A 25228-nucleotide genomic window follows, 5' to 3' on the forward strand; every position below is an offset into this window, starting at 1 on the left:
CGTATCAATATACAAAATACTTGATTTCAAGACACCAATTTAAGCTATTATAAGATGTTCTAAGTGGTATAAAATGCCACTTATCTAAGGTCAACACTCTACAACTAATGAGAAGGTTGACAAACTTCTGGAAAAAGCTAAAAAGCTGGATATGGAAATCAATCTAGATAAAAAGAGGTTTATCAGAACTATATGTGAGAAAGTTGAAGCTATTGAGAAGATTCAAGAACAGCAACAGGCCCAAATTACTGAGGTATTGTAGAATCAAGCTTCTCAAAAAGCTCAACTTAATGAAATTCAATCTTCAGTAGAACTTCTTCTCTCTCTCTCCTACTACCAGATGATGCTAACAAGGGGGAGAAGATAGTTAAGTCCAAATGCTCTAATATTCAAGTACTGAAGAAAAAGGATGACAAAGAAGATGATCAGGGAAACCCTAGCAAGGGTCAAGGTCAAAGTCAGGGGCAAAGCAGCAAAATTTCTTCAAGGAAACTAATTTCTGATGCTAGCAAATCTTCTACACAAAAGAAGACAAGTTCTGAAGCTACTCAAACTCAAAATTTGATAGCAAGTTCTGATAATCAAAATCTGATATCAAGTTCTGATGTTCTGATTCAAGGAGGAAGTAAAGACTCTCAGAAGTTTTTGCAAACTCTGAAGCTAAAGGGAAAGCAGACTACTGTCTAATACAAGGATCCTAAAATTCAGACACTTGATGAAGAGATTGCTAGAAGATTATTTCTCAAGCATAATCCTGGAATGGATTTAGAGAATTTAAAGGAGGGTGAAGCTAGATTTGTAGCTGAGAAGACAAATCTAAAGTCTAAAGCTTCTGATGCTAAGAAACCTCCAAGACCTAAGGTAAAAGGCATTGTGATCAAGGAAAAGTCAAATTCTGAAGCTTCAAAGCCCAAGACAAGATCACAGATTGATCCCAAAGTTAAAGGAAAGGAAAAATTGATGAACTAACAAAGCCACAGGAGATGAAGATTCCTTAAATCCTGATGAAACCTGTATGCAAACTAGTTCAAGTATTTGATGATGCTGCTGCAGTAGATGAAACTATTCAAACTCTGAAGAGAAGGAAGATAACTGAAGAATCTAAAACAACCTCTGACACAACTCAAGTTGTTCAGAATGAAGGACAGCAAGCTACAGAAGAAATAGCAAATTCTGATCAAGTCATCAAGACATCAACCTTTGACAAAGCTCAAGTTGATTTGAATAAATTGACATTTACTGATAAGAGAAAACTCCTATGGAAGAATATTAATCCATCAGATCCTAAGAAAAGCCAGCTGCTATCTGATTTCATGACTGTTGGATTGAAAGCCAGAGAAGCAAGAGACAGAGCTGAACTAGGTTCTGATGAAGCCAAAATCAAGACAGGAGTTGACGTGCTTACAAGACATCCATTTCTATTGACTGACAAACCTCTTGAAGAAGTTACACAGAAACACCTTGATAAGGTTATATCTGTTCAAGTGGTACTGGATGCTCATAATAAGCATAATATCAAAGAAAATCTGATTCTATTTCTTGAATATGGAAGAACATATCAAATGTCAGAATCACATGTGCTGAACAAATCTCTGAAAGAACTTCAATTCTTTCATTATCTTTTAGAGATAAAGTCTGAGAGTACCAGGAGATGGTCAAATTTTATAATGAAGACCATAAGATATAAAGCAAGAAATTCTGGTTCAAGGGTTACAGGCTTCATTCCTAATATAGTTGAAGATGATGGAAGTGAAATTCCAATGAAGAAGGATTCTGCTAAACTTGAAGTCATTCTGAAAGAGAAATGTCTGTGCTACAATGAAGACTCTTCCCATCCAAGTGTAATCAGACTTGTGATGGTTTAGAAAGAAATCACATCTCAGCACTTAGGACTGCAATCTACCAGATTGGAAGTCAGGGTGAAGAATTGAAGCAAGTCAAAGCTACACTAGCTCAAGTCCTGAGGAATAAAGAAGAAAAGCTGATATCAAACTTTGTCAAGAATCACTTTGGATTTAGATTGACTCGGTGAGATTGGTAAACGCTACAAGGACTGTAAGTTGTAGTTAGTTTTCTAATTAAACTCTCATTGCATTTGTACTTAAATGTTTTTGACATCATCAAATCTATTAACTTGTATATTTTTCATAATTTACAAGTTGGGGGAGATTGTTAGATATATTTGAGATGTCATGTCTAATATGATTTGTGTTTAGCTTTCAGAACTTAACAACGGGACTTATCAGGACTTATTGGAAATCAGAACTTACTGAAGTCAGAACTTAATATCAGAACTTAAGGCGTCAGAAGATATATATCAGGACTTAAGTGCAGGAAGATTTCTGGTTAAGGAATGCGGCTGATTTACAGGAGAAGATCTGGACTAAAATAAAAGAAGATATGCATGAAGAGTTAGAGGACTAGAAGACTTGTAGAAGATATCTGATTGATATATTTTAGGAGACAGAATTATATTCCATATCAATTAGAAGATATCTTGTAACTGTGTACTATATAAACACAGCTTAGGGTTTACACTATATGTGTTATCATTATCGAGAAGATTATATATTGTAACCTAGCAGCTCTTAGTGATATTGTTCATCACTAAGATAGAACAACAGTTCTATTGTAACAGAGTTTATTTGAATATACTTGATATTTGTTACATACTTGTGTTAAAATCGATTTGATTGTATAAACCCTATATTCAACCCCCTTCTATAGTGTTGTGTGACCTAACAGTAATAACCCCAAAAATTTTGGACATTTTGTAATCCTTATAAATAGTGATTTTGCTGATTATGCTGATTAAGAAAACTTTTCATGCCACACTATGTAAGAGTTCTTCTAATGATATTCTGAGATCTTATTAGTACTCCATAAAGTATATGAGTGTATGTAAAGATCGTCAGAATCCAAATTCGAACACTTTGATTTTTCCCGAAAATCCACCAGATACCAAAAGAATTGAGTTTAAGGTAACATGATTAAAAGGATTTAAATTCAAGGATTACAAAAGAGGATCATAAAAGTAATATAAAATATTGAGAAAGGTTTAGGGGAACCCAAGTAATAAGATCCTGGATATGATCCCTCAAATGACAAACGACAAATGAGAACGAAAGTTAAGCGAACTGTATAACAGATAAGCGGTCATTAGTCAAGTAATTAAGGGTTAATCAAAGAGGTTATTGGATGATGATGTCATCACACCAACAAGGAGAAGACATGTGTTAACAAGATGACACAAGCATGATGACATAATCATGACCGGGGATTTTGCTTTGTTGGTTGATTATGGGCCATGTAAAAGTTACCATGGTAAAAGATCAAAAATTTCCAAGCCAAAAAGGAAATCAACCAAGTAAAATATCATAACACAAAAATTAAAAAGTTGACCTTGCTTCCAAGAAGAGAAGCTCTCGGCTTTTCTTGTTTTAAGAAAGAAGAAATCCAAAAATTCAAGATCCAAGCTTTGTTAAATTGCAAGGTAATTATCCAAGGTTCCTTATGATTAGTTATGGCTATCCTAGGAGTTTAAGCTCCCAATTCCTTCACAATCTCTTTCAATAAATCATTGAATAAGAGAGTGAATAGTTTTTTCAAGAAATTAAATTGTTTGATCTTGTGTTTTTGGTTAGATTAAGCATTGGTAAGGACTTTCAAGGGTTATTTCAAGCTTCTTAGTTACTTCTACTCACCAAGGAAGGTAAAACCTCATACCCTAAGCTTTACTTTGAATGTTTAGGAGTATTTTTTATTAATATAGTTCATGAGAAGCATTATTCTTGTATCTTTAGAGTTTGGTTGGATTTGTAATGATTTTGAGTTGTAAATCTTGGGTATTGGTTAATGAACCTTAAGTATAGTTAGTAGATCTTGTTTGTGATTGAATGAGTTGGGAAAATCATGAGGTTATGGACTGATGTAGTAAGGTTTGGATAAAGTTTGGCTTTATTGGTGGTTGTGAGTTGAATTGTGATTGATTGGAGTAGTTTAAACTTTGGTAATTGCGTAAACATAGCCGTCGTAATGCCCGTTTTCATTCAACTGCTTGTTTCAGTGTTCGGGACAGAATGCTAACTGACCAATCTGTAACCTTTCCATGTTTAGCTAGATCGTGTCGTAAGCTTCATTTTGGTATGTGGTTCGCTTGAATCCGATGTATGGTTTAGGAGAAACGACCGTTATAAGTAACGGCGTTTCGCGAACGAACCATTACCCCTTGCCATACTTTGAAACCTTGGTTAAGGTCCTTAAATGACTATTTGGAGTATGAAACAATTATGTAAGGTTAATGGGTCAGTTGTTAGAGTATTCGCGAAAGCGTCGCCTTAAAATTCGTAACGGTTAATTTATTAAAAATGATGGAGCCGAGGGTACTCGAGCGACTTATGTGAATCGTTAAGCGCAAAAGCGAACGTTAGGGTCCAATTGGTTAAAGTCTAGTTTCTTAAGTGACCGTGGTTTAATTCCAACTTATATGTTGGTTATAGGTTACCAGACTCGCCCCAGACCTTGTACCACCCCCAGTCGCTCAGGCAAGTTTTCTACCCGTTATACTGTTGTTGTGATGTAAATATATTAATGCATTATCTTGAGATAAGTGCATGACAGTTATTAGCAAATCTTGCGGTATATTGGAGCATGTTGATATGGTATATATATGCATGTTGTGAAATCTTGATATTCTATTATTAATTCAAATGCTTATAAACTGCATAATACCTATGCTAGAGATAAACAGTAGTTGCGTATACCCTTGGTATAGGGGACCCAAAGGTGAACATTTTTTCTAAACCGGGAGTCGATGTTCCCGAGTATAATATATGTATATTTATATATATATATATAGTTTTCTATAACTATTAATCAAATAAGGTATATTCGATGGTGAATAATAATCAAACTTATTTTCGATTATTCAAATAAGGATCGTACTTACGTATAAGTATATCTTTTGTTATTTATTATTCGTTTCAAGTATGAGTTTTGAAACTTCTACTTCAATTATTTTATAAAGATTATCCGTAATGGGAATATTATTTAAATAATAATATTTAAACATTTTCTAATATATCGGGACTGATTTATTTTATTAAATCATCATTACTCTAAACATTCTTTAAAATGTTTTCGAGTCTTCAAAATGATTTTAAAAGTTAGAGCGGATCCCAAAACTCGTTTTCAAATTTAAGATCTTCCTTTCGAAGGGGATTTAAATACTCTCTTAAAATCTGAGGGATCCGGCTCTGTGGTTTATTTTATATTCGCAACGAGGTTGCTGTTTTGATAAAAGAATTATACCTTTTGAAACTATTCAAGTCTTATCTTGTAGTCTCATCTATGTGATGAACTTTTGAAACTGATTATACCTTGAATGGTGGAAGTTCAAGTAGTATTCAGAAAAGATATAAGTATATTGGAGTATTTTATAACTTCATCTTTTCAACTTATATCTGGTTAATGATTATCTTATGCATGATAAAGATTTTCAGAAAAATGTTGAGAAAAGGTTAGATATATGAGATCACCTTGCAACGATACTTTTTATACAATTATAAACTGGAACTCTGTGTATATTATGCATGGAAGAGGACTTCCAAGATTTTGAAAAGTATATATACATATATACTGAATATTTTGCGACTTGGTCGCATTAAGATATCAAACTTGGTTCATTTCTTCTTGACCAAGACTTTCATGAGTACTATGAGAATGCTCATATATTGTTAATCATTATACTTATTATTTCGGTGGGCTTGTTGCTCACCCTTGCTTTCTTCTTTCATCACACAACAACAGATAGACAAGATGAACAGGACCAAGCTCCCAATTTGCAAGCGGATATGAAATGTTCCGCAGTTTCCTGTAGGCGTTGTTACCGTTGTGGCTGAGGTATGATCTACCAATAGGCTAGGGTTTCAACTATTGATGTATCAGACTTATGTATATTTATGAATTGTAATAATGGCAAAGAATATGTAAATTTATTCAGAAACCCTTTTGAGGTGTAATGACTTATAATTGTGGAATAAAATGACTTGTGTTATTTTTGGTATTCATCTCTGAGACTTTAACTTGTGGTGTGTATGTATATTGTGGGATCATAGTACGCAGTAGTTGGTTGTTTATTAAGATTAAGTGTTATTAAGGGAAATGGAACTCGTGACAACCCGGATCCTCGACCCCGGATTTGGGGGTGTTACAGATTCTGTAAGAGTATATGAGTCATGTTGACTACTAGGGGATATGCAGAATAGGTCGATTAATTATAAATATGAGATGTCTTATAATTCTGTATAAGTGAAATGTAGTCAAGTGACAAATAGCTATCTGACGGATGATCAACAGAGCTACCTGATGGATGATCAACAAAGCTTCCCGAAGGATGAAAAATATGTACCCGACGGATGATCAAATTCAAATATCTATTGACAGTGACAACACAGTCACATGCGTTGGGTGTTTGCAAAAGGAATATGGCAGCCTTTTAAGCAGGAATTTGAGAACAAAAAAAGCATTACCATTTCCATGCAATTGTGGAGATATTCAAAGATGCTGGAATAGAGTAGTGAAGTAGCATGAAGTTAGACTAGATATGTTTTGTAACTACTCGTACATTTTGTAATATTTAAATATGTAAATTAATGTGTAAATAATTAAATAAAGAATTTTATATTGATTGTGGTTTGTGTGTATTATTTATTATTATTTAAATGTGATGGTTGGATTGTGTGGTGTGTTTGTATGATTACTTCTTGCACCCTATTATTTTGTTTAGCTTTTAAAAATTATTTTATGACAATTTTATTTCTAAAATATTTGGATTATCTTTAAAAAAATTATGATTTTATAATCCCAATAATTATTTTTGGGATCTTATAAAATTTACAAATCAATATTTTTGTGAATGATTTATTTTAGATAATTTTCTGACTATTTTTATTTATAAAATCCATATGTAATTCCAGGAATCTTCAAAAATCATGAAACTCATATTTTATTATGTTTACAATATTCTGAGGATTTTAAATTATTTTGGTAATTTTCGGGATTAATCTTAGTCGCACATTATTTCGTTTATTCGTTAAATGCGGATACGTGTGTTGTAAAATGCCATAAAAAAATTATGGAAATTTTATTTTAGTAAGTCCAAAATTATTTGTGGTTATTCAAGACCATTTTTAGAAATTTTTCTGATTAATTTTCGCACGTGATATGTATCGTTAATTTTATAACTCGGAGTATAACTCAGTACAATTCAAGTAAAAGGACCACATGTCCTTAATTTTGGATACGCGGCCTTGCAGAAATTATTATGGCAGTGCATTTTTTTTCTTTCTCACCTCCTCCTCATTCAATTGTCTCTCCCCTCTCTACTCTCTCTCTCTCGATTCTCTCATCTCTCTCTTTACCTCTCTGTTCTCTCTCCCTTCCTTCGTTTCTCTAGTCTTGCTACTTTCTTTTTCCAGTAATTGTTCTCGCCGCTCGTTTTCCTGTTTTGTCACCGTGTTCTTCCCGTTTTACCGTCGTTGCCACCGATTTCCGGTGTGGTGGCGGTGGTGTGATTTGTCTTCAGTTATATGCATATATATATATATGTGTATATGTGTGTATCTGTGTGTATATGTGTATCTGTGTGTGCATGTGTGTGTGTGTGTGCTGCGGCGGCAGCCGCGTGTGGCGCCGTGTTTTTGCCCCTGTTTTCTCCGGTTGTTGTTGGGCCTGTTTCTGTTGGGCCTCTGTTGGACTAATTCTGTGCATATGGGTTTGGATTATGATTCTAATTATTGATTTGTTTATTTATTGCAGGGAATTTGTTGAATAATAATTTGTGATATTAAATTCAATTCGTGCAGAAAAATAATTTTTATAATCGGTGAAATTTTTGCGCTGGAATTCGTATAATCGAATACCCACGAAATTTTGCAGCAATACCGCGATGACTAATTACAAGCGGACGGTGGATGGTGATGACCCTGTTCTGAGTCCTAAATATTTTAAATAAATAAAACAATTCGTAGAAAATTATTTTCAGGACTAAGTATACATTTATGTGGTAATTCGAATTGGTTTTGTTGGGATTTGACTTCGATTGATGTTTCGACGGGTAGGTCTATAAACAGAGGAGTCGCTGTCCAAATTTTTCTAAAATTACTTTTAATTGCGAATCGCATGTATATATCCCGATACATGCCAATCAAACCCTGATTGCTATCTGTACTATTGCTATGTGTATATTATTATTATTCACGTGCGTACGAGTCGGGAATTATATCGTTGGGGAAATTAGTTTAGTGAGAATAAGTCAAGCATATCGGGTCATTAACCTAGGTTGTTTCGATTCTGTAGGTTCGAGTCAAAGGACCCAGTAGCTGAAATCAGTTAGAGTTAAGCCAGTATAGTGTAAAGCTTCGCAAGGCAAGTACCCCTGAACTAATCTTTTATAGTTCAGTATTTATGAATAGTTGTTGATTTAAATTATGTACTAGAACAGAATGTTTTAAGTTACATATTCCCCGTATTTAAATATGTTTTACTAAATGATGTTTTGGGGAAAAAGTAACTTCAGAAATGCCTATCTCTAGATTGTGATTAAAAATTTAAAAAGGATTTTCAAATGTGTGCTGTAATGGGTTAAAAAGAGATAGGTGTAGTTGATTTTGAAAACTGGATAAAAATGAATCAGATATTGGATGGTCAGTGGCGTAAGAGGCCCGTTATTAGGTAACGGCCCATCAAGTGGTTGCGTAAGAGGCTAAGTCGGATGCGCGCATTGGTAGGCCGCTTAGTCCAGTATAATAGAGACCTAGCTAGTCTCTGAGTTCCGGAACAAAAATTATGGTAGGATAGACTGATCAGCTATCCCTAGAATTCATCCACTTTTATATCTGACTTTGGTTTAGTGGTTCCCGTAACGTAACAAATAGTTTATGGTCCCCGTAACGGGATAGATGATTTATGGGTCCAGCAATGGACAGTGGTTTTGAAAAGGAAATAGCATGCTAAAATTGGACTCTGATATTTTAACACAGCACACTACAGATGATATTGTTTTTCAGAGCATGCTAGTTTTAATATCCAGTTTATAACTTTTTTACCTGTTTTCATAAACCAGTTTTGATATATGTTCCTATATTGTTTTATATATACTATTTTATTTGTTATTCAAATAGAGGTACTGTTGAGAAATTGATTGCTCACCCTTGCAGCTTGTCTTGTACTTATTTATTACAGATATCTAAAAGACCAGGTCAGCGTAGAGTGTCACCCCCCTCTCGTCCCGGCTCCTCTGAGGTAGTTTGTATCAGACCCTGATGTCTGATGAGTTGCTGTAATAAGTTATGATGTCGGATCATGGAATAAGTTAGTGAGGCGTTGTAACCTAAATAATACTTGAACCTGTATCGGCTCCTGGTTTGGGGTCGTGATTTATAATAAAGTTTATTTGGTAAATTATATTCGTAGTTTATTATATTTTGGTGACATCAGCCCCTGACCCCGGGGTTGAGGCCGTCACAGTTGGCATCAGAGCTACAGGTTCAAGTACCTAATTTAGGTTAAGGATTAAGTCAGAAAGGTATAGAAATGTGTTCTAAAGTGTGAGTCAGCAACTCATTTAGAGGAGCAACCCTAAGAGTCGGTTGAGGATTCCGACGGTGTTACCCTGGAATCTATTAATACTTTAATAGACTTGCCTTAACCATGTTGTATCTTCCTTGTATATTGGTATGTTTGGCAGTGGCCCATAGTGATTTCTAGTTCTCCTTCTCGGGGGAATCAGTCAGATTCAGATGATTCAGATTCCGAGCAGACTTTGGATGTCATAGCTGAGGAGACTCTCATGCCTCATCCACCAGTTCCTCCCGTTGGACCAAGAGGTGTGTCAGGACCTAGTGCCCGTCCTCGTTGGGTACGAAGGTCAGTGTCGGCTGTTAGAGATCTTCCTCCAGGGTGTGGTCCCAGCTCTTCCACCTCGAGACCACCTGTTCCTCCATATGTTCTTTCAGGTGCATCATCCCCGATCCCCTACCATGTTCACCGAGCGGTGAACTAGTCTTTGATCAAAGAGCAGAGCCCAGGGTTAGCGGCACAGCTTGACCAGATTCTGGTCGGGGCTTTTTAGGGCATTCCTTCCCCTTCACCCGATGTATAGGAGAGAGTGCGGTCCTTGACTTAGGCTGCTGTAGAGAGAGCTCGAATTATTGACCATTTCATTAGCTCCGAGTTTCGAGCTGTTCAGTACCAGGATCTTGTGAACTGGTTGGTATTTGAGTTAGGATCCATTGGTGGTAGTGTCAGTGGCTAGATCAGAGTTGCTACAGTGAGATACAGAGCTCAGAGTTGGTTGTAGGAGTTCTGTAGGTGCTTTTCTTATGTATGTTTATTTTGTTGTTGTAGTTTGTATTAGGCGGGGCTGCTATGACAGCCAATTTTGTTGTGTATCTAGTATATTTCGAGTGTTGTACTGTAGTTGTTGGATAGATTTGTACTGTTGGTGTACTATCATTCTTTTATTGTAGTACTGTTGTTGGTTTTATCATATTGCACTTTTGTTATTGTTGTTATTGTTATTGTTGTATTTGTTGCTAGTTTTGTTAAATTTAGTTATGCATCATGGATGGACCCCAAATAAACAAGAAAGGGAATATTTAATTATGACAGCATTCTCCTGATGCATAAAAATGTTGCTACCTGGGGGCACAATTTTTATATAAAACCTTTTGTTGTGTTTCAGGAGAATGCCTCCCAAGAAAAATTTCCCGTCCAATTCCTCTAGCAGGAACTCTGAAGGGAGCCCAGTCATGGATGGATTACTAGATTTGCTGCGCAGTCTAATCAGATGGCTCAGTAGCAAGAACAATTCTAGCAGCAGCAACATCAATTCCTGCAACAGCAGCAATTCATACAATAACAGCACCAACAAATCCAACAATAGTTACAGCTTTAATAGCAACCCCAACCAAAAGAGTCAAACCAGACTGTTAGCTTCAAGTCTTTCCAATCAGTCAAACTCCCGGAGTTTAAGGGCGAGGTAGATCCAATTGTTGCTAGAATTTGGCTTAAGGAAATGGAGAAAGCCTTTTCTCTTATTCAGGTCAGTGATGATTCTAAATCGGATTATGCAAGTTACTTCCTCAAGGGTGAAGCAAGTTTTTGGTGGGAATCTACGCGTGCACTAGAAGGAGAAGGCCCTGTCTCTTGGGACAGGTTTATGGAGTTGTTCCTAGAAAAGTATTTTTCGGATTGTTTGCAGAGTCAGTTGAAAGTAGGGTTTTTAGAACTGAAGCAAGGATAGAAGAGTGTGGCTGAGTATGAGGCCAAGTTTACGGAATTGGCCCGACTAGCCCCTGGATATATGAATACTAAAATTCAGAAAGCTAGAAGATTTCAGCAAGGGCTGAAGCCTGAAGTTCGTTGTGGAGTGGTGGCCCTGCAGCTTAAGACGTATACCTCGGTGGTTTAAGCCGCCCTGGTGATTGAGAGTGATCAGAAGTTGGCCTCTAAGGAAAGGGGTGATAAGAAGAGAAGGTTTGATAGTGGTGTTGGTACGAAAAATCAAGAATAGTCTAATTATAAGTTCCCAAGGAAATTTGGTCGGAATAGGAATAAGAGGTTTAGAAGGCAAGGCTTTGTTCAGACGAGTTCCGATGTCACCTCAGTTGCCTCTGCCTCGGTTCAGTCAACCCGGCCAGTTGTGGATTGTAAGTCATGTGGTAAAAAGCATAGTGGTTAATGTAGGAAGGATGTCCAGTGTTTTAAATGCGATAAAAAGGGTCATTATGCGTCAGAGTGTAACACAGGAAACTTCGGAGTCACCTGCTTTAAGTGTTGTAAGGTTGGGCACATCTCTAGAAACTACAAGATGGCTACTCAAGGTAGTGTAGGAGGTAGTGAATCTCAAGGACCAGCAACCAGCACAGCAAGAGCCAGAACCTTTAAGATGACCAAGAGATCTAATGTTCAGGACTCGGATGTAGTTGCAGGTACGCTTTCTCTTAATTCTGTGCCTGTTAAAGTTTTGTTTGACTCAGGAGCGTCTAATTCTTTTCTATCTAAAGAATGTGTAAGTAATATGGATTTGCTATTGGAAGATTTAACCGAGCCCTTGACTATAGAAGTGGCCAATCAGGATAAAGTTTCAGTAAACCAATTTTTCCCTAGGTGTCAACTAAAAATTTGTGGGCGTTTCTTTTTAGTGGACTTAATACCCTTTAAATTAGGAGAATTTGATGTGATTCTAGGAATGGATTGGTTGTCCCAGTATAAGGCAAATATTAATTGTAAGAAAACGAAAGTCTTGTTGTATACAGAAGATAATGTTTGGGTAATTTACCAAGGACAGAAGCAGGAAAAGAAATTCCTTCCGGTATTGGAAGCAAAGAAGTCATTGAGACAAGGATGTGAGGCATATTTAGACCATGTCGTGGATACCGAGAAGAAGGCACCTAGTTTAGATGGGATTCCAGTAGTTAATGAGTTTTTAGATGTGTTTCTAGACGAGTTACCAAGATTACCACCCGATCGGGAGATTGAGTTTTCTATTGATCTAATTCTGGGAGCAGAACCAGTTTCAAAGGCTCTTTATCGTATGGCTCCAGTAGAGATGAAAGAGCTAGCTAAACAGCTTCAGGAACTTTTAGAAAAAGGGGTAATTAGACCAAGTGTATCCTCGTGGGGCACGCCAATGTTATTTGTGAAAAAGAAGGATGGAAGCATGAGATTGTGTATCGATTATCGGGAACTGAATAAGCTAACCATCAAGAATAAGTATCATCTACCCAGGATTGATGATTTGTTTGACCAGCTTAAGGGAGCATGTTGCTTTTCAAAGATCGACTTAAGATTGGATTATCATCAGTTAAAGATCAAGCCTGAAGATATACTGAAGACTGTGTTTCGAACCATGTATGGCCATTACGAGTTCTTAGTAATGTCGCTTGGATTGACTAATGCACCAACAGCTTTCATGGATTTAATGAACTGGGTGTATAAAGAGTTTTTGGATAAGTTTGTTATTGTATTTATTGATGACATTCTCATCTACTCAAAGACCAAGGATGACCATGCCGAACATCTAAGGATTGCCTTGCAAAGACTGAGGGAAAAGCAGCTATACGTTAAGTTCTCAAAATGTGAATTCTAGTTAGAGGAAGTTCATTTTTTGGGTCATATAGTGGGTAAAGATGGTATTAAGGTAGACCCTGTGAAGATTGAAGCTGTATCCAGATGGGAGCAACCGAAGACCCCAACAGAAACTAGAAGTTTTCTTGGATTAGCAGGCTATTACTGAAGATTTGTGAAGGACTTTGCCAAGATTGCAACCCCGTTGACCAAGCTGACCCGGAAGAATGAGAGATTTGTTTGGACTGAGAAATGTGAAGAAAGTTTCCAAGAGCTGAAGAAAAGATTAGTGACAGCGCCAGTGTTAGCATTACCAGATGAAACCGGGAATTTCGTAATCTACAGTGACGCTTCTCTGAATGGATTAGGCTGTGTGTTAATGCAACATGATAAAGTTATTGCGTATGCGTCCAGGCAGTTAAAACCCCATGAGCAGAAGTATCCCGTTCATGATTTTGAATTGGTAGCTCTAGTGTTTGCTCTGAAGTTATGGCATCATTACTTGTATAGAGAAAGATGTGACATCTATACGGATCATAAAAGCTTAAAGTATATATTCACCCAAAAGGATTTAAACATGAGCCAGAGAAGGTGGTTGGAACTGATTAAGGACTATGATTATTCGATTAATTATCACCCAGGTAAGGCCAATATGGTGGCTGATGCCTTAAGTAGAAAAGAGAAATTGAATATGGTTCGGATTGCGGATGAACTAGCACGAGACTTGGAAAAGATAGGGATTGAAGTTCGAACATCAAGTGAAAGTGAAGAGCAGCTATATGAAATTACTTTCCAGCCAACATTGATGGAAAAGATCAAAAGTGTCAGGAAGGAGTTATAGAACAGAAGTTGGATACTCTGACAGGAGAAGAATTATGTACTCAAAAGGATAACCAAGGTTTGTTTAAGTTTTCCTCTCGAATTTGGATTCCCAATGTAGTGGAATTAAAGAATGAAGTATGACATGAAGCGCACAACTCTAAGTTTCCTATCCACCCTCGTAGCACAAAGATGTATCAAGATTTAAAGAAGCACTTTTGGTGTCCAGGAATGAAGAAAGAGATTACGGATTATGTCAGTAAGTGTCACGTATGTCAGACGATAAAAGCAGAACATCAAAGGCCCAGTGGATTGTTGCAGCCTTTGGAGATTCAACAGTGGAAATGGGAAGAGATTGCTATGGATTTCGTGGTAGGATTTCCAAGGACAAGATCGAATCACGATGCTATTTGGGTAATCATTGATAGATCGCGTGTTTCCTTCTGATTAATGAAAGATATTCTTTGGAAAAACTAGTTAAATTATATTTGAATGAGATAGTTACCAAACATGGGGTGCCTATGTCTATAGTATCAGATCGAGATCCGAGATTCATTTCAAGATTCTGGACAAAATTTTAAGAGTGTTTAGGAACTAAATTAGATATGAGCACCGCTTATCATCCTCAAACCGATGGCCAAAGTGAGAGAACTATTCAGACGATCGAAGATATGTTAAGGGTATGTGCTTTGGATTTCAAAGGAAATTGGGATGATATTTATCGTTGATAGAATTTTCTTATAATAACAGCTATATGCCAGCATTGGAATGCCACCCTACGAAGCCCTATATGGATGAAAGTGCAGATCACCTCTGTATTGGGACGAAGTAGAGGAAAGGAAAGTGTTAGGACCTGAACTGATACAGCAAACCAGAGATGCATTGGTATTGATTCGAAAAAGATTGGAAGCCGCTCAAGGCAGACAAAGGAAGAATGCAGATTTACATCGGAAGGACATAAATTTTGAAATAGTATCATTGGTATTATTAAAAGTATCACCATGGAAAGGATTGGTTCGATTTGGTCTTAAAGAAAATTGATTAAAGTATCATTGGTATTATTAAAAGTATCACCATGGAAAGGATTTACCAAAAGATTGATTTTAAAGAAAATTGGGACGAGCATTTACCTCTGGTAGAATTTGCTTATAGCAACAGTTATCACGCCGATATTGGGATGCCACCCTATGAAGCCCTTTAGGGACGCAAATGCAGATCTCTGGTGTATTAGGACGAAGTAGGAGAACGCAAAATACTTGGACCTAAATTAGTGCAACAGACAAAAGAAGCTATTAAAGTTATCTAGAAAAGATTAATAACAGCACAAGATCGTCAAAGGAAATATGCAGATTAATCAAGGAAAGATATGGAATTCGAAGAAGGGAATTTGGTATTACTAAAAGTATCACCGTGGAAGGGATTAACGAGGTTTGGAAAGAAAGGAAAAACCGAGCCCAAGATATGTCGGATCTTTTTGAGATTTTAAAGCACGTTGGCAAAGTAGTTTACGAGTTGTCGTTACCTTCGCACATGGAGCACATTCACAATGTTTTTCATGTATCGATGATTAGGAAATATAATCCAGACTCCAAGCATGTAATAGAATATGAGCCAATAGAACTTCAAGTAGATTTGTCATATGTAGAGAGTCCGATAGAGATTCTAGAGGAAAGAGAGAAAGTATTGAGAAATAAAGTGATAAAGTTAGTAAGAGTATTGTGGAGAAACCCAAAGGTTGAAGAGTCAACCTGGGAGTTAGAAAGTGATATGAGAGAAAAATACCCTTATTTATTTTCTTAGAGATTCTGAGGACAGAATCCTTTTAAGAGGGGAAGGATGTAATATCCGGGTTATATCGTGCAAGTATTTTTGCTAATAGATAATTATTATATGTATTCAGTATCTATTCTGTGAATTATTTGTTAAGTGTTAAATGTGTTTGAATGTTTAAAAATGTTATTAATTAAGTATTTCAATTTTTATATGTTTCAAATAAAATATAGATAATTGTCATATCTTCCTAATTATTTTTATATTGATTTATGAATATATAGGAATCATATGAATTTTATAAAATCTTTTTCCGGGTATTTAAAATCTATTTTATAAAAACGGGAACCAACCACCGTTATCCGTTTTTACGTTTTTGGAACCCAAAACTCTTTCGAGAACTCCTTCCTAACCTAATTGTAATATTCCGAGCATATTCCATGTTTCGACTTTTTCGATCCGGCTTACGGTTTGTCCTGCGCGGGTCCCGGCGCAACATTTTCGATACAATATTTGTTTCGGTAAATCAATAAAACCCGTATTTTCGATAAATGGGAGCTTTTTATTAAACTATCACAATTATCACCTCGTAATACGTGTAACCAGGCGCTGAGACCAAGACCGCAGTACAAATTGTACTGATTTGGATAATTATCTCGAAAACCGGTACCGTTTGGGTCAGCTTTTATAAATAAATGTACCGTTTTATATCCGGAATGATCCAACGGGATACTAATTTCCCATAAATATAAATAGCCTCTACCGTATTTTATTTTGTATCAGAAATCATTTGCAAACAGTATTTGCAGAATTTTTACAGAGAAAATACATAATTATATTATGTTCTTCATAATCAAATACAAATTCGGAGGCGTTATCGATATCCGATTTTGGCGTACATATACTCAAAATGAAGCTACTGAAATCTAGAATCCAAATCTTCCATCAATTTTAACCCAGAAACATCAGGTGATTTTCTATTTAATTATTTATATTCGAATTTCTTGGTATTTAAATTACAAATTTTTGTTCGAGAGATTGTTTGTATGATTTGATGATTGTATGTTGTAGAGCTCGTCTTCCTGATGATTTTGATATATTATATGTGTGATTTGGAGTTCAATAACGTGTTCAAATTGCTGTTTGATTTTCGAAATTATAAATTAGGGTTTATAGTATGTTTGAAGGTTCTTAATTCGATTTAGGCGTTTTTGAATCCGGGGTTATTAGTAGTTTTGGATGACTGGATTGTGTTCCTAGCCTGATTTGCAGTCGAATGGTACATAGTAAAGTATCAAACGATTCCGGGAAGGGGTGAATTAGGCTTCGCCGGAGCTCGTGAACTCAACGGCGGCGATGAACTTTTCGACCAGTTTTCCTGTCGTTATGTTCATCGTGGATAGAAAATAAGTACGGAAACACATTCCCCAGAAGCCACTCTTTAATTCTGCACCAGATGAACGGGTTCTGAGCACGGGGACGGAATTCCGGTGAACAACCGGCGAGTCCACCGGAGAAGACGACGGGGGTGGCAGAAATGTCAATTTTACCCCTGACGTTTCTCCAAGTTTCAATTTTAGTACCAAACTTTACAAATCTTACACCTCTGAAATTACGATCAAAAGTTTCAAAACTTTACACTTTACCCCCTGGAATTTCTATTTTTTTTAGAAATTGTTTTTATTCATTTATTTAAATTCTAAAAATCTATATTTAATTCTGAAAAATTATTTTTAACTCCAAAATGAATCTTGATTATTTAATTAATTAATTTTAGTTGATAATTAATTATTTAATTAGTCAATTAATTTAAATATTAATTGATTAATTAATTTAATTAGTTATTAGTTAATTTTAATTGATTTAATAATTAGATTTAATTATTTAAAAATGATTTAAAAATTCTGAAAAATAGTTTCGAGCTTTAAAATATTATTCTAAATTATTTCCAAAGCTCGATAATTATTCTAAAATTATTTCGGAGCCAGAATGGGCCAACCGAACCCTGTTTATTACTCCGAAATTGATCCAACGACCCGATTTAATTTTGAAAAATGTTTCAAAAATCATTTTAAATACCCAAAAGTCTGTTTATAACCCGAGACTCCTTTATAAATGATATATCATTGATTATGTGATGTGCTATGTGTTATATGCGACTTGTTGGTTGACTGTCGGTCTATATGTTCAGTAATTACTTGTTTATAGCATAACTTTCAATCCATTAATCGGATTTGAGTAAAACGAAGGGTAAAGAGAAGTGTATGTCGAATATAATTGTATGAGTTAAATATTAATAGATACTTATGATTCCTAGCAGAGTAAGCAAGGCGTAGGAAAGAGAAGCAGGAGATCAGAAAATAGGATTGACATGTAGAAAATACAGCAAGTAATCAGAAGATAGAAGCGAGGGATAGAAGAAGCAAATGAGTGATTGTTGAATGGAGTCATTAGACAAGTGCAAGTGAAGTTGAAATCGATTATGATAAGGCAAGTACTTCTCAACCTTTCCCGAGATATAATACAAATATTTCTAAATTCTCATGTGACATACTGTTAATACCCAAAATAGCTATGTCTTATACTGTAAATACTTTGAATCCTTCAGCCTTGAACCTGAGCCACGTCATTTGATCTTTGAGCCGCAAGCCTTATTCTTTGTGAACTATTTCTTGTTGATTTACCAGATATAAACCACACAAATACGATACTACCCCACAAATATATAACCATCATATACCAAATACTGGAACAAAATTATGTAAACATACAGAAACTTTTATACTCAACCATACCTTGTGATATCAAAGTACTAAAACCTTGTAAAAACACCATTCATCTAATACCCGATTATCCTACCGGCTGGAGGCCACTTCTTTTATGTACTTTGACATACCCTTTCGGTAACCATAATTTTTTACCATGCGCTTATAAAAATGTTTTATTGTTATTAATTATGATCTGGTTTTATTGAATTCTATTGTTTACCATACTGAACTGCTTTAGAATTGGATAGTTTTCTTGTGTGGACCAGATTCGTGGTCAGACCATATCGATGGTCAAGTTAGGTCAATGTGTGCCTTAGATCCAGTAGTTAGAGCAGTGCTGTGTGCTTTGCTCGGGGTTAGTGCGTGACTGATCAGCAGCCTAACCTTGTTTTTAAAAACTTAAAATGAATATCCAATTCTATTGGTTGTTTAACAAGAAACTTGATTCCTTCGAATCATCTCGTTTGATCATTGTTTAACCTGAGTTATTGATAATATGACTTGCTGAGCTAGTTAGCTCACTCTTGCGAATCTTTTTATATATTTTACAGTTAAGAAGGATATGGATGATAGTGAAGTTTTTCAATCCAAAGTGCGAGCTAGGATTTCAGTTTGAGGCGGATCGAGCTAGCAGAAGCCTCATATGGTAGTGAGATAATAAAATTGTAAGAATAATTTCATTATCAGTTGTAAGTTAAAGTAGTTGGGATTTGGTACGTTGTAATAAAAGTTAAGGTTGTGGCTTGTTTTCATACTTTAACCTGTTGCGATCCGTGGTTATGTACAGCAGGGTCATTGCAAATAATATTTATATACAGGTTTATATATTGTGTATGTGTTGTGGACCCCAAACTTCTGACCCGGGTTTGGAGGGCGCCATAGGTTGGTATCAGAGCTACAGGTTATAAGTCACTGAAACAAGCCTAGATTGTCGGGATTGGGTAGAGGGTTAGGATTATGAATAGGAAATTGAAAGATAAGTCATCGTGAGGTTGAGTGCGACTGTATAGTAGGTCTCCGGCACGGTTCGTGTTGCGATTCAGGATTCTTAACTAGCGACGTGATATCCAGGCAATGGCAATGGCAGATCCTGATTTCCCTGCATCAACTGATCGTTTGGAGCTTTCCGTTTAAGGATCGTCATCTTTTCCCAGATTTGATTTGCGCCTTGTTCCTCCATCAGTATTATTGGTATTACCTTTTATTATGATAGTTGTGCCTCTCCAAGTTATTCAACGCTATTCTATCATCTCTTGATATGAGACTACCTATTAAAGAACCTTCATTTGTTTACTCTTGTTCTTTTGAACATTTAACTATGAATGTATCTTTTCTGTTCACTATACACCATATTCTGTATCCTCAGTCTAAAAACCTTTCCAATGAAACAACAGCGTTTGCGAGAAGGGAAACGGTAGCTGCAGTAAATGGTGAGTATTGAGATACAAATTAAGGTGAGAAGGAGTTTAGAAAGAAGGTTCAAGTATTTTGGAGGATGGCTGTTATCAGGTTACAAGAAGCTATTAGTAATTAGGCCACTCATGACTAGCTTGTGGAATGGAGTAGATATGTGTTGAAGAGAGAGAGTTAGAGGAGATTAGGGATCTGAAGATTTCTTGAAATTAAAAAAATGGTGTTGTAATGATGTGATATATATTTTAACAAGATGATGTGACATTAGATGGCTTGTTGACTATTGGATAGTTTGTTCCACTTAATGATTACCAAGTGGTTAACGGGAGTACTACTAGTATGGGAGCCTTAATGTGAAGCTACGAATAAGATAACGTGCAACGATAGTGGAAGTTATTATTGATTAAGGAAAGTAATAGACCCAATAAAGGAGAGGAGATAAATGGAAGTGAATGGACCCTTGAGTGATTATTTCTTTAACTTGGTATCTGGTCATAAGAAGGACAACAACCAACTCAAACAGTAAGGACAACCGGAGGTGTGATTTTAAAAATTTTCAAAATTTTAAACAAGTTTTCAAAAAAGATTTTCCTCACAACATTTCTAAAAGCCATTTTGAATAAAATAAGTTTTAAACCTTGGTTGTATGCTACTTGAGTTTCTTGTTTGTTAAAGTATGGTTAATTCGGAGAATGAGGTAACCTGCGAATATGAAGAAGTTAATTATTCCTAACAGCAAGGTGCAAATATTGTCTGATAGGATTAACAACAGAACCAACATACGGAGTAACTATTCATCCAATTACTGGGATTATCAGAGTTCAAAGAATTCATTGATTTAACGGAAACCTGAGCATGACCGAGGAAGATTGGGAAGATTTTCAGACTTTTCTAAAAGAAGAATATTATTAATAAAAAGATCGCTATGTTAAATGATTCATGGTTATTCCAAATTAAAAAGAGGAACCTCAAGGTTATTTGATAAGAATGCCATTATGATCGAATTGTTAAAGTATTATACGTGTAGGTGCGACGTTACAGACGCGAGACTTAACAAGTAAGAATCTACCATAATGCTTAGTTGCGAAGGCATTTTAGCATACTCCTAAAGTTGTTATATGATACAATTGGGATATGATCCATCAAACTCAAAAGATAAATACAAGTGAAATGTGGATGGTGACCAATGGTATCATTCTTGTCCTCAACATTACAGCGTATATTCCTTTTTAATTCCTAAAAATGTATGAACTCCTTTTCTTAATAAATTCTTTCTGGTGATTTTAAAACGAAGGATTTTACATTCCTTTCAAATTTAATTGTTCCCCTCGGATTTTGCTTTCTGATTGGGACAAACAGTGTTATGATGAGTCGCTTTGTCGGAATGACGAAAAGTCAGGTGGGACGCCACCTAATCATGTGTTGTATGCCATACGGTATGAAAGACTGGCCATCTTAAGTACCAATGTGGTTGTCTCATTCATATTCAAATCATTACTTTTTCTTTCTTTTCAACTCTAAGTTTATTAAAATTGTGAATCCTTCTAGTTCTTTCGTTGTACCATTATTCCTTGCGAGAGCTTTTCAAATAAAAGTCAACATATTATACATTCAACGGGCAAAGTCTCATCTACCTCTCATGCATGGAAAGGAAACAAAGACATATGGTGAGAATTGCAAATCACTGGCCCTAGCCAGGGATGCATTAACAGTCAAGGGAGTTTACTTCAATAAGGGATACGTCTCCAAGAACGAGAATTTGCGATATGTTATTTAGAATATGGATATGATGACGTGGAAGATTATTGCGGATACCTTATGCGTTAAAGTATTAAAAGATGTGGGAACAACTTGATCGTATATCTCTCAAGGTTTTATTGATAAGATGAATTATCTTGTCGAATCAATAAGTTTATGACTAAAGGACTAGCAAGTTAAGAACGTGCAGTTATTGAATAAGTACCAATGGCGGAATCGATATTTCTGGCAATAAGTTGTGAAGAATTGATATCATTTGAGATAAGAGGATTTGACATTATTCTAAGGAGTGGATTAACTATTCAAGTGTGATGCCCAGATAAACGGTCGTGATGAAAGATAGTTCTGAGGACGCCAAAGGAGAACGTGAAGAAGTTTAAAGGACAAAGGAAAGTAAAGAACTTGTTAAAAACGATTTAAGATTACAGTGACCAAAATATAAGTGCTATGGCAATTATAACTAAGAGTCCGGAGCAAACCGAACTTGAAGATTTTACAGTCTCAAGATATGTTTTCAGATGAGTTACCAATATTTCCTATAGAAAAAAAATGCGTTTATGATTGATTTAGCACCTGAAATGAAGCCAGTGTCCAAAGCCCCGCACAGAATGGCACCAGATAAAATAAAGAAATTACCAGAGCAAACGCAGAAGATAATTAGAAGAAAAAGCAATTGGACCTAGTGTACCCCCTAAAGTGCACCGGCACGAGGTGTTAATAAGAAAGATGGAAATGTGAGATTATGTGTTCGCGAAAGCTCAACAAGTTTACTCTCAAGAGCATATATCTATTACCTCGAACTAATGATTTGTTTAATTAAATGAACGAAGCAAGGTATTTTTTTATAAGATTGATTTAAGACTGAGTATATTACCAAATGAAGATTGAACTTATGGACATATCAAAGATAATTTTCAGAACTCGGTACTGTTGTTATAAATTTCTAGAAATGTTAGCTGGATGAACTGATATACCAGTGTTATTTAAATTTGATGAGTAGAATTTTGAAAGAGGAATCTGGATAAGATGTACTTGTGTTACTTAAGAAGAACCATGCAACCTATACAATGATAGCTGAGGAATCAAAGAAGAAAGAAGCGGTATAAAAAGTTTACCAGGTGAAAACTTTAATGGCAAGAAGCATAATTCTTAGTATAGATAGTCAGTAAGGAGGAGACAAAAAGGGGATTCAACAGAAAACTTTAAATATAGTATGAATAAAGAAAGACCAGAGGCACCAACAAAAGTAAGAAGTTTTATTATGGGCCAGTTATTATCGGAAATTTATGCAAGATTTCTTGAAAGTTGCAATATTTTGGATGAAGCTAACCAGGAAAAGCAAGAAGGTTATATGAAATGGAGAAGGGTGAAGAAAGTTTTACGGAGTTAAATGAAAGAATGGTTACAACACCTATTTTATCATTTTGAAAGTATCAGGGAGATTTGGTAGTTTATAGTGATACTTCTTGTAAGGGAATAAGATGTGTGTTGACGCAAAGCAATAAAGTTATTGCATATGCATCCAGACAACCGAAACCTTATGAGCAGAAGTACCCTACTCATAACTGGAAATTAAAAGCAACAATAATATTCATTTTGAAAGATTGGGAAATATTATAAGTATAGAGAAAGATGTGAGATATATACGGACCATAAGAGTTGAAGTATGAACTCCCGAGGAAAAACAAATGTAATGACAAGAGATGAGTAAGAAGGAGCGAGAATGAACATAGAGACCGTACCAGAAGAATTATCTATGGAACTCTAGAAGTTGGAATTGGAAGTTAGGGCTCATGATCCAAAAAGGAGTAAGAATGTATAAGTATAACTTTTCAGTCGGGATTGTTAGAGAAAATAAAGAAGTGTCAGGAAGAGGTAATGAATCAGGATATAAATTATTTAGTAGGTGAAGAATTGTGCACACAAAAAGGACGATCAAGGTATTCTTCTAGAATTTAGATTCCACCAGTGAAGGAATTGAAGAATGAAATTTTACAGAAAGCTCATAATTCAAGGTATTCAATCCATTCAGGGAGTACCAAGATGTATAGAGATTTAAAGGAAAATTATTGGTGGCCAGATATGAAGAGGGAAATTGCGAAATGGATTAGCAGATGTTATATATGTCAAAGAGTTAAAGTAGAACATCAGAGACCAAGTGGATTGCTACGGCCATTGGAGGTTCCAGAGTGGAAGTGGGAGCATCTCGCCATGGATTTCATAGTTGGGTTACCAAGCACAAAAGCTAAACATGATACCATTTGGATTATAATGGATAGATTTACCAAGTCAGCTCATTTTCTGTCTATACATGGAAGATTTTCACTGGACAAGTCAGTTCATATGTACTTAAAAGAAATTGTAGTTCGTCATGGAATTCCTGTGTCCATCGTATCCGATCGAGATTCAAGATTTAATTCAAGATTCTGGAAGAGTTTTCAAGAATGTTTGGGAACGAGACTGAATATGAGTACGGCATACCACCCGCAGACGGACGACCAGAGTGAAGGAACGACCCAGACAATCGAGGACATGTTACACGTGTGTACTATTGATTTTAAAGAAAATTGGGACGAGCATTTACCTCTGGTAGAATTTGCTTACAGCAACAGTTATCACGCCGATATTGGGATGCCACCTTATGAAGCCCTTTAGGGACGCAAATGCAGATCTCCGGTGTATTAGGACGAAGTAGGAGAACGCAAAATACTTGGACCTAAATTAGTGCAACAGACAAAAGAAGCTATTAAAGTTATCTAGAAAAGATTAATAACAGCACAAGATCGTCAAAGGAAATATACAGATTAATCAAGGAAAGATATGGAATTCGAAGAAGGGAATTTGGTATTACTAAAAGTATCACTGTGGAAGGGATTAACGAGGTTTGGAAAGAAAGGAAAAACCGAGCCCAAGATATGTCGGATCTTTTTGAGATTTTAAAGCACGTTGGCAAAGTAGTTTACGAGTTGTCGTTACCTTCGCACATGGAGCACATTCAAAATGTTTTTCATGTATCGATGATTAGGAAATATAATCCAGACTCCAAGCATGTAATAGAATATGAGCCAATAGAACTTCAAGCAGATTTGTCATATGTAGAGAGTCCGATAGAGATTCTAGAGGAAAGAGAGAAAGTATTGAGAAATAAAGTGATAAAGTTAGTAAGAGTATTGTGGAGAAACCCAAAGGTTGAAGAGTCAACCTGGGAGTTAGAAAGTGATATGAGAGAAAAATACCCTTATTTGTTTTCTTAGAGATTCTGAGGACAGAATCCTTTTAAGGGGGGAAGGATGTAATATCCGGGTTATATCGTGCAAGTATTTTTGCTAATAGATAATTATTATATGTATTCAGTATCTATTCTGTGAATTATTTGTTAAGTGTTAAATGTGTTTGAATGTTTAAAAATGTTATTAATTAAGTATTTCAATTTTTATATGTTTCAAATAAAATATAGATAATTGTCATATCTTCCTAATTATTTTTATGTTGATTTATGAATATATAGGAATCATATGAATTTTATAAAATCTTTTTCCGGGTATTTAAAATCTATTTTATAAAAACGG

General features: G+C 35.6%; 1 protein-coding gene across 1 annotated transcript; it reads left to right on the top strand.

Annotated features, from left to right (window-relative positions):
• The first annotated feature begins 11950 nt into the window (after positions 1 to 11950).
• Positions 11951 to 19929, top strand: LOC141660817 (uncharacterized). Its single transcript, XM_074467802.1, has 2 exons — positions 11951 to 12658; positions 19855 to 19929. The coding sequence occupies exons 1-2, from the start codon at positions 11951 to 11953 to the stop codon at positions 19927 to 19929; spliced, it is 783 nt and encodes a 260-aa protein (XP_074323903.1).
• Positions 19930 to 25228: the final 5299 nt, after the last annotated feature.

The sequence above is a fragment of the Apium graveolens genome, chromosome 5 (assembly GCF_009905375.1).
Source record: "Apium graveolens cultivar Ventura chromosome 5, ASM990537v1, whole genome shotgun sequence".
In the NCBI taxonomy this organism is placed as follows: Eukaryota; Viridiplantae; Streptophyta; class Magnoliopsida; order Apiales; family Apiaceae; genus Apium; species Apium graveolens.